This window comes from Protobothrops mucrosquamatus, unplaced genomic scaffold (assembly GCF_001527695.2).
Source record: "Protobothrops mucrosquamatus isolate PMUCROS unplaced genomic scaffold, P.Mucros_1.0 scaffold69, whole genome shotgun sequence".
Taxonomy (NCBI): domain Eukaryota; kingdom Metazoa; phylum Chordata; class Lepidosauria; order Squamata; family Viperidae; genus Protobothrops; species Protobothrops mucrosquamatus.
Window position 1 is genome coordinate 333,382 of NW_015386447.1, and position 11,386 is coordinate 344,767.

At 38.3% G+C, this 11,386-nt stretch overlaps 1 protein-coding gene across 1 annotated transcript in view; it reads right to left on the minus strand.

Annotated features, from left to right (window-relative positions):
• Positions 1-11,386, minus strand: part of POLQ (DNA polymerase theta) — a 95,693-nt gene that overhangs the window by 43,200 nt on the left and 41,107 nt on the right. Inside the window, exons 11-14 of the mRNA XM_029283376.1 lie at positions 7,886-8,025; positions 5,660-5,853; positions 5,230-5,354; positions 2,773-3,016 (exon numbers count right to left, since the gene is read on the minus strand). Of these exons, the coding sequence (XP_029139209.1) occupies positions 2,773-3,016; positions 5,230-5,354; positions 5,660-5,853; positions 7,886-8,025 (703 nt within the window). The remainder of the gene's footprint in view (positions 1-2,772; positions 3,017-5,229; positions 5,355-5,659; positions 5,854-7,885; positions 8,026-11,386) is intronic.

The following is an 11,386-nucleotide window of genomic DNA, read 5'->3' on the forward strand; positions in this document are numbered from 1 at the left end:
CAATATGGGGAAGATGGATTGTTTATATTCAAAAGAAATATAAAGTGGTAGAATACAGGTTAGGTTTTTAATTTTGCAAGTTGGTTTATTTCTACTATCTTTTCTTGTAGATTAAGATATTTTGTAGAGTTAGAGATATTAGTATTTGTTTACTTTCATATGAATATTATCCTGGGATTAGGTTTGGGGAGTCCGGGGGGGGGGTTATTGTCATTGTGTTTACTTATGATTGTTTTTTTATGATTGAAAAAATAAATAAAATTTCTTTAAAAAAATAAAAAAAAATAAGTGGGGCAACAGCCAAATGAAAGGAAAAAAGTTGGGAGGGAATGAATGCAGTCCTTTCCGCAGTCCCAAGAAGGTTCCACTCCCATTTGCACTCTGATTCAGGTGACTCCGGGGATACAGATAATCCCCCAAGTGGCCTGAATGATTCTTTGCTGACTGCAAGGATATAAATCTTTCCATTCCCCACCACTTAAGTTAGGACCGAAGAAGCTTCTTGGATAAGAAATGAAAGGTTTTCAGAGAAAAACAAAAGACAAAGTCCAGTTGCCTTTTGTTTTTGTTTTGTTTAAAAAAAGCACCTTAGGGACAACCATAACCTGGATTATTGAGAATCCCCATAGATATATGGGAGGGAGTGCAAGGCACACAAGCATATTACAGGACGTCCTCCCTTAACAACCATTCGTTCAGCAACCATTTGAAGTTATGATGGTGCTGAATGAATGGTACTGATGCCCAGTCCTCAAAGCTGCAGCACCCCCAGGGTGATCAAAATGGGTGCTTGACAGCCCGCCTGCTGCATTCACAGGATGCAGTTCAGTTTCCCTCCACCCACTTACTCCCCCCCCATCTCTGCCCTTTTGGCGGCCCTGCACTTAGCTGCCTCTGCTGCCCCAACTGATCTTTGTCATCTGTTTCCTCCCACTGCTGATGTCCAGTCTGGCCCTCCACAAGGCAGCCGCTGACTATGAGGCCTTCTTCCGGAGGCCTTCTGAAGCCTCATAAGAAGGATGGCCAGCAGCCATCTAGTGAAGGAATAAGCTAATTTCAGAAGAGCAACGAGTGCATGTAGGGCAATGGGGGCACACAAGGTGGTGGAATGGAGGGTGCCTCAAAGGGCAGAGATGAGGGAGATAGGCAGCTGGAGGAGTTGCAGTGGAGGTGAGTGTGGCAGGGCAGAAGAATGAGAGCCTGGACTAATGGCCAGAAATGGGACTACTGAAACTAATGTCACCGAGTGATGCAGTCATGTGATGTTACACCTGCAACTGCATTACTCAGTGATAAAAATTCTGGTCTTAATTAGTGGGGATTAATTAGGGACTATATGTAAAGATTTCAAGCTACCACTCTTTATACAAGACTCATGAAGTATAGGAATATGGAGCTGAAATGGAGTTCAGAGAGTCAGTTTGGTTTAGTGGTTAAGGCACAGAGATAGAAAGAAAGAGGAAGGCCAGAAGTTTGGGCCAGTCCCTCACTCTCACCTCACCTCACAGGGTTGTTGTTGTGGGGCAAATAGGAGGAGGGAGGTGTGTTGGATATGTTTCCACCTTGAGTTATTTGTAAAAATTATAAAGGTAGGATACAAATAAATAAATTAAAAGGAAATAAAAAATCGCTTATGTCACTGATAATTTATGAACTATTTATAAGCTATTTTGTATATATACCTGAGTATCACATTGCAGTGCCTAAGGAAAGAAAGTGGGAAAGCATGAGCTAAATATTGTAAATTTTGACCTACTATAAAGTCAGCAAGGAACAAATCGTTAATTCCAACTTTTTATAATTTTATGTTCTTCAATAGAAGAAAACACTCCTTGGAATAATTTCATATATAAGCATTTTAAACAGAAAATGGCAACATATTTGTGACGAACTAAGGTGTGGATATTTCTGGGGTGCTTTAGAGTTAATGCTGACTTCTGGTGACTGCCTGGATAAATTTCTGCAATTTTCTTGGGAAGATTTCAGTAGTTTGCCATTGTCTGCTTCCTAGGATGAGGGAGGGTGACAGGCCCAGGGTCACCCAGCTGCCTTTGTACCTAAGGTGGGGACTAGAACTCATGGTGTCCCAGTTCCTACACTACACTATGCCTCAGCACTACACTAAAGTGGTTCTCTGGATTAAGTTAACACTGGGAGGCAGGGGGAAAAAACCAATCAGTAACCAAGGGGCTGTGGAAATAATAGTAAAATCTCTAATTAAAGTGAGTCATGTATGGAATTGTTTTCTATATATATCTCACACACACCTAAGCGTGATACTGTCTTCTACCCACTAAAAAAGGACTACTTATTTCCCATAAAAATTGGATTTTTAATTTTGTCAATAAACCAAATTGCGCAAGTTGGAAATGATTGTGGACAGCAATATCTTTAGTCTGGGTGGGATGACAAGGATTATCTAATTATCTGACCAAAACAGTGAAAATCAGTATGTCAGTTACCAAGAGATCTTACACAGCTAAATGGCTCCAGAGTAGAAGGAATAAAACGAAGACAAATATGTTGCAAAGGAAAAAGTCTGTTAAGTTCTTTCTTCCCTCCTTGAAGTAAGATCGCAAATATGGTTAACTTGACAGGAAGAGGGACTTTAGCATCTTTTGTACTTTTCCTGCCTGCTGTAACCTCTCACTGATGGAGAATCCAAGAGTATTTGAATTGTATCCAAGCAAACTATTATCCAGTAGCTTAAGCTTCCTCAAGTTACACTACATAAAAAGGATAATTTTCAGCAATACTGAAATGTTTTCCTACCTTCTGAATGGTGCTGCATTTCTGAAAACATTTTCTACTTCCTCAAGAGTCCCTTTAGCTACATCAGCCACTGTGATGAAGCCAGCATTATAAAGAGCTCTAGCACACTGTGCATTTAGCAAAGATATCCGGACAAGATCACAGAGTTCTCTCTGAATTCCAAAATTAAGGCGACTCTGAAACTGGGACAGCAATTGTTTCATGTTGTGCCATCCCAGCTGGTTACAGAAAACAGTAATCATCCCTGGAATATAGAAATATATATTTAAAAATATAAATAGAAGAGGAAAAAGATTGAATCTGCCATTCCATATTAGTGAATGTCTCTCTGAAAATTTTGAAAACTCAGATTCCCTTGGGGTATGTTCTCTCACATGGAATAATCATCTAGCAAATGTTTAAATGTTTAAATCATCCAGCAAATGTAGCACAACTCAGTCAAGAAAAAAACTTTTAATGCATTAAAGCACAAGAATGGATGCCTTTTGAACAACTTAACAATTTTGAGCTTTTATATTGTCTGGCTATGCTAAGAATATCTTTCTCTGAATCAAATGATCTAAAGAAAACTTATAAGCATATTGTGTTTATGTTCAATCATTACTAATGTGACCTTCTATCTCCACATTTGTCTTACAATGTACTAAATTTTGTTTGTTTGTACCTGATAATGAGTTCAGCACTACTTTCCCTCTCCTAGGTGGTATCTTTTAAGATGAATAATGGGGCTTTTTAACATTTACAAAACTTATTCCAGAAAACCTTGCACTTGCCAAGAATAGACATTTTGTCTAAACTGCTAATATGAGGAAAATTGAATGAGTAAATAGTTAAATATTGGTAAAAATGAGTCCTCCGTTGCCGGAAGAGGGGGGAATCAATGGCACTACAATTTTGGTGAACACACTCAAAGGAAAAGCAGTATTTCCCAGATATTCTATGCAAAGCAATTTGTGGAAATACACCTCCTTAAGTCTGAAAAAGCCAAGGAACTCTCTGTAGATTGTTTAGAACAGTATAGTATGTGTCTGTATTCTGTTTTCCTTTTTTTCCCTAGAGGAAAGGAGCTAAGGTTAATGTATTAATATTAAAATAATTTTTAATCCAAAATGTCTGATATTAACATTTAGGTTGGGGACCACTGATGAACTATAATTGCACTCAAAGACTTCTGCTACATTTAAAACGTTAGATTTTGCCTGATTGGCCACCAAGTTACTGTTTCATATAAGTTGGAATTTCTTGCTAATTATTATATTCTTAACAACTTAATGATTGATATTTCTTATCAACTTGCCTGCTTGTCTTGATTTCTGATTTGAATTTAATATTCTTACTATGCTAAATTGATATTTTATAAAATTATCTGTTCCAATTCTATATGACCTGCAAAGATGATATAACTTTTTCTTTTTCTTTTACCATCCTGTAAATCTTAATGTAATTTTTCTGCTTTGCAAATCCTCAATATATTTTTTCTATTTTTTTTCCTACAAGTATTCCTTGGGTTATGATGGCAACTGGGACAAGAATTTCCATTGCCAAGCAACGCCATCATAAAAGCACGACTTGCGCTATGTGATTGCATTCACTTACTGACAACAATCCCAGCAGTCCCAACTGCCATAGTAACACCAGGATTTGTGAGTTGTTAAGCAGGAAGAGGCAGAAGCCCAAGCACTCCAAGCAGTCCAGTGGGAAAGTTCTGTGGGTATTGTGGGGAGACCCCATGGGCAGGCAAGTGTAACAGATGGCATGGGGATAGAGCACGGGTAGATGAAAACTAGCAAGAAGAGGAACAATTTCCAGCTTCCTGCTGGCTTTCCCAATGACTTTGCTTGTGGGAAGCTGGAGGAAACAAATGACAATTTCCTGTAGCAAAGCAAGGTAGGAACAATTGTGGAAATAATTTATTCCCCACATCTTGATGATCTTTATGTGCCATTGTTATTGAATCTTAATGACCACATAGATTTTCTCCATGGTTCCCCACATATGGAGGCTATTTCTACCTTTGTGTGCACATTCCAGGCTGTTTTATCAAGTGAGAGAGGCAATTACAGGTAATTCCCATCAAACAAGAAAATATTGTCATGATTTGTTGAAAGCTTGTATATTTTTTTTCCCTGGCTTAAAGAACATGTTCAGTAAATCTTGCTCAGTCATAGCTAATGATGTGAACATTCCTTCTATCTTGGTTTTGTTGTACAAATGGCTGTTGGACCTATTTTAATCTTTACCAGTGCTCCATAATGGAAGAATGAGAATGAATGTAATGATAATGATGTAAGTATGGAAATTTATCATCTTTTCCGTTTTGCTTGTTGAGAAAATGCATGTACAAAGTATCTACTTAATAATGAAATTGACTGAAAAATGGAGATTGATTTATTAAACCAGGCTGTCACCTAAATTGCTGTTAATTGCTTATTTGGAACACTATCAGTAATTTCTTACCTGCATATGTAGCGGCAGACTGTTGTAAAGACTGAAGCTGTCCACGACTACAGCCATATTTCTTCGCAACATCCTTTAAAGGAACTTCATTTATTAAATCCAGAAGAGCCAAGCTTGTAAAAAATCTGTATTAATAAAATTAATTAAGATACAATTTCTTTCTGTGAAAGAAAGCAAAGCGACCAAACAGATATTTGATAAAGAGGAAGAAAAATTGATAAAATGGGAAGCAAAAAGATAGACAACTGTATCCTGGGTAACTTTTCTCTGTGGTGTGAAAAAATTAGAGATTATAAAGCTGCAGCAAAAATAACTCATCAGTAATAATTGTTTCCAGCTAAACAAATAGAAATTGCTGCAGATAAGAGACAAATTTTGCAGCACTGTTATACAGTATACATCAATCAATAAAAAATTATTGAGTCATTACCTTTTGTGGATAGCCATTTGCCTATATTGCTTCTCTGTTTTAGCAATGATGTTGCCTTTGACGGAACAAGCCAAAAAACTTTCTTCAATTCCCACAAGTTGTGCTACTCTTCTCAATGAGGCAGGCAGCTTCTCCCACAAGCAAAAGAATTGGTACCAGTCTATTTTGGTCCAGTCTTCATAAACAGGAGTGACCTACAAAAAAAATCCGCCCAAACTGAGTTAGTTTTCAAATTACAAGATTTCAATTTCTTTGGAGAAATATTGAACATTTTTCATAATAAAAAGAAATGGATCTTATGTTGGTTGAAATTGTGTTTTACTAATACGAGTCCTAATTTAGCTCTAGGAGGATAATACATAATATTCATATGAGATTGCCCTTTGCTTTTTAATCCATCGCTTTGCTAGCTTGTTGGAGGGGGAAGATTTTTGTACTCCAGTTACAGTGTGTGAGTGTACTGGTGTGAGTGTACAGTGTTTACTGAGAAGTCTATCTGTAGCCATGTACTTGATAGAGGCTCTGACCGAGAAATAATCTAGGCATAGAAATTAAATAAGATTGCACACAAGGATAAATAATTTTGCAGAATATCCAGGAGTTCACCCCGAGTATCATGGCGACACGGATGAAAGAAACTGGAGCTCCAGTTTCCTAATCCGATTTCACTTCGTCTGGAGACCCAAAGGCGTCAGAAAGTCGCCCTGGAGAGGCAACAAGGAGGAAGGGAAACCTTGGGAGTTTGGAGCCAACGGTGGTTGGCCCAAACAGACCGAGGGAACTCTTTAAACAGGAGAGAAATGCACTATTATTAACTTGGGAAAAAATAAAATGTAAAATTTATCTGAAAATTCCAGGATGGCTTTCAACAATGGAAGCATTTGTACATCCAAATCTAGTCAGTCTCGATAAAATATGGACATACAAAGATATTCTAAATTCTGAAGGGAACTTAAAATCCAGGCAAAAGATGGAAAATCAGGGCATCGATTTAACATGGTGGTCACGTTTACAAATGCAAGTCAGATACAACAAAAATATTAAACAGTATGGATTTTATAAAGAGCGGACTATGTTTGATCAGACATTATTAACTTCTGATGAAAAGTTAATTAAAAATGTACAATTTCTTATTAAATTTCAAAATGGAAGATGAACAAGTAAAAGAGACAATGATAGCATGGGCAAAGAATTTTGGATATAATATAGACTTAGAGAAGTGGCAAAATTTGTTGGGAAAAAACTATAAATTGAAAATTTAACTTCATATAAAGAAAACTTATATAAAATGTTCTATAGGTGGCACTTGCCACCACCAAGATTAGCAAAAATGTTTCAAAAAATGTCAGAGAAATGTTGGAAATATAAACACAAACCAGGTACTTATTATCATATGTGGTGGACATGTGTTCAAGCAAGGAGATATTGAACAATAATCCACACTTGGTTAGAAAAAATGTTAGAGAAACACAGACTATAAACCTGCATTTTTTAAACTAGGTATAATGTCAGAAAAACTTGATAAGTAAAGTCCATATTTGATTCTACATGTGATAACAGCGGCAATAATTATATTTGCACAATATTGGAAGAACGAAGAAATACCACCAGAAGAAATAATCAAAAAAATATTAGACTGTGCAGAAATGGACAGACTTACTTTAAGGTTGAAAGAAAAAGAAGAAACAGAATATTTTCAAACTTGGTTTGAGAAAAGATTTAGGGATTAGGAATTTAATTTGTATTAGTGAATAAGATACTCAGACAACATGTTTTTGTTGAATAATTATTATTGAATTCTGTTAAAAAAATAATAAAACTTTTAAAAAAAAATCTTGCAGAATATCCATGTAGCTGATGCAAGGCCAAATAGGAGTCATGATCTGGAATCATGCTGTGTAAGTGAATCTGAGGAATCTCCAGTGTGCAAGTACATATATTCTTCTGATAAATCCATTAACACCTAAAGTATATGCTGCCTGGTAAGATGGCTTCCACATCTGATTTTTATGTCCTTCTGTACCTTCATTTCAGTGTTTTAAGATTCAGGATTACCTTACAGTCCCCCTGTTCTTCTTTGGAATGGTGAATAAAATGGAGAATTCACTTTATTGCTCTATGTTGCGTCTTGACTTTCAAACAAGGGTTAAATATGTTTGATAGATACATTAAATCTAATCCACTACTGTCATAAACACACACACACACACACACACACACACCTACCAAATAAACACTGTGCAGATCATTCTCTAGAACAAAACTCTTCATTGCTCTCTGGAGATCAGCAAAAATTTCTAGTGCTGCTGTTGGGGAAAAGGAGGAAAACAAAGTAGCAGAGCCAAGATGTGTTGGACGATATATTTCTGCCAAGAGAAAAATGAAGCACTTATTATCATATGCAATGCAACCATAGTCTAGTTTTAGAGACAAATATTGATTTTGCTGCAACCAATTAATGTTGTTCATCCTTTGAAAGTTGTATTCAATTGGAAATTAGATCAGGAATCTAAGATAATAGGGTACATGATTAATTATTTTCTGACCTAATAGGAACAAAGTGTATGCTTTACTATGATTTAATAAGAATAGATCTAGCCACCTTGTATAGAACTACAGTCATTTAGGTAAATCAAGTCCAAACAACAGCTCAGTGTCAAGTCAGAAAATTGGTTTATCTAGCAACATGCTAGCAAGGACATTCTGTTAATATCTCCAGTTAGAAGAAGCAGGCTGTTTCCCCTGTTGCTTTTAGAAGACAGCAACCTGTTTCACAGAAGAAGGCAAACTGTATGGTTATTAAAAGGGTAACATTACAGATAGTCCTTGCTTACTGATCCCTTGTTCAGTGATCCTTCAAAGTTGCGAAGGCACTAAATGTGTAGGGGAAAGAATGGCAGAACCTGGGGGCAAAGTTAAAAAAGGGATCAGCTTAGAATCTCTAGTAGCCATAAGCAATCTAAGTCCAACCTCCCTTGAATTCTGCTGACCCTTATTTAATTCCATGGAAGTGCTAACCCTTAGTTGAGAATATTAATGTTTAACTAACAGTTAGTACCTGCTTGAAATTGGCTATGTAGGGATTCTTAATTCTGCCCTCAGGTTCTGCCACTCCTTCTCCAACAGAATGAGTGGTACTTAAAGTTCTGGCTCTCATAGCACCCTTACAGTCACATGAACAAAATTTGGGCTCTTGACAACTAGCCAACACTTATGATAGTTGCAGCATCTGCAGTGTGCACGGTGTCCACAGACTATTAACTGTGACTGTGACTCTGGGCCTCCCCATGCTCACAAAGACCTGTGTCCTCCTTTCCTCTTGCCTCTCTCCGCTCATCCATAGCAAGATCTGGGTTTTTCCTTAAACCTGAAAACTGAAAAGATTAAAATAACTTTGGGGCGACATCTTGTGGCTAAACCTGATACTTCTACTTGTTACTGTCTAAAAGTACTTGGCTGACAGCCCAGAAAGTAGATAAGACTTGGGTAACTTTGAAACACCAGCTGTGAGAAGCTCAGCTGTGCTTTTTACTTAGTGGGAAAAAAAGACTCTCTTTCTGGACTTCCTGATTGTAAAGCTCCTAGTCCAGTGGTTCTCAACCTTTTTAATGCCGCGACCCCAACTGGTCGTACGTCGAGGACTAAACCGGTCATAAGTCAAGGACTAAGCCGGTTGTAAGTCAAGGACTACCCAACCGGTTGTAAGTCGAGGACTTTCCCTGCCCGGGAGCGCCGCGCATGCGTGGTTCCGCCCCCTGCGCCGGCTGAGGCGTAGCTGGCAAGCGGCACAGACGGAGCAGGCCGACCACCAGCTCGCCCAGCCCAAGAGAGGTAAGGCACCCGCCGGAAAAGGGGGAAAAAATGGCGGACAGCCTTGCTTGGCGACCCCCATGAAATGGTCGATCGACCCCAAATGGGGTCCCGACCCACAGGTTGAGAACCACTGTTCTAGTCTGATACATCATTATGGAAGAAGATCAGGAACAGACTTTTCCTATGGAAGAAGATCAGGAACAAATCCTTTTTATGTTGAAAGCAATCTATCAAACTCTCCTTACAGCTGGTGATGTTAGTCTATGGTGGCAAAAGTTCAGAAGTGGAGGACCTTTTTCAATTAATCAATTGTATTCAAAGGCATAAACTGAAAACCTAAAACTGTTTAATAAAATGTGTTAGTTGTATCAGATGCTACCAAACTCCTTCTGATTAAAAATAAGCCACATATTTATTTCTGATTGGACATAGAAAGTGGAAAGAGGGGCACATAACTAAGTCAGAATATCAGCAAATAGCCCGAGCCTGCAAAGATGAAGTGAGGAAAGCCAAGGCTCAAAATGAATTAAGGCTTGCAACCAAAGTCAAAAATAACAAAAAAGCTTATTTTAACATGTAAAAAACAAGAAAAAAGTGAAGGAAATTATTGGTCCATTAGTGGGTGAAAATGGCAAGAAGGTGACAAGCAACAGGGAGAAAGCAGAACTATTTAACTCGTTTTTTGCATCTGTCTTTACACAAAGGGAAAAAACAGACCAACCTATCAAAAATAGTACCATAAAAAACAGAATAGAAACACAAGTTAAGATAGGCAAGAAAATGGTAAGTGAGCACCTGTCCAGCCTAGACGAGTTCAAATCGCCAGGACCAGATGGATTACACCCCAAGGTTCTCAAGGAACTGGCAGATGTGATCTCAGAACCACTGAACTATATTTTTCAAAGATCCTGGATCACTGGGGAACTACCAGAGGACTGGAAAAGAGCTGATGTAGTTCCCATCTTCAAAAAAGGAAAACAAATGGATCCAGGAAATTACAGACCTATCAGCCTGACCTCAATACCTGGGAAGATCCTGGAAAAGATAATCAAACAACAAATCAGCGAACACTTAGAGGCAAACAAAGTCATTACTAAAAGCCAACATGGGTTTGTCAAAAATAGATCATGCCAGACAAATCCTATTGCATTCTTTGACCAAGTGACAAAATTAGTGGATCAGAGGAATGCTGTGGATATAATTTACTTGGACTTCAGTAAGGCATTTGATAAAGTAGATCACAACCTACTACTTGATAAGATAGAAAAATGTGGGTGACCGCCAGATGGATTCGTAGCTGGCTGACCGGCCGTACTCGGCGTGTGGTCCTCAATGGAACTGCATCTACATGGAGGGAAGTATGTAGTGGGGTGCCCCAGGGCTCTGTTCTGGGCCCAGTGTTCTTCAACATCTTCATCAACGATTTGGATGAGGGGATAGATGGGGAACTCATCAAATTTGCAGACGACACCAAGCTGGCAGGAATAGCCAACACTCCAGAAGACAGGCTTAAGATACAGAAGGATCTGGACAGACTTGAACACTGGGCACTATATAACAAAATGAAATTCAATGGTGAAAAAAGTAAGGTTCTACATTTAGGCAAGAAAAACCAAATGCACAGGTATAGTATAGGGGGTACCTTGCTCAATAGTAGTAACTGTGAGAGGGACCTCGGAGTCCTAGTGGACAATCATCTAAATATGAGCCAGCAATGTGCTGCAGCTGCCAAAAAGGCCAACACAGTGCTAGGCTGCATTAACAGAGGGATAGAATCAAGATCACGTGAAGTGTTAATACCACTTTACAATGCCTTGGTAAGGCCACACTTGGAATACTGCATCCAGTTTTGGTCACCGCGATGTAAAAAAGATGTTGAGACTCTAGAAAGAGTACAGAGAAGAGCAACAAAGA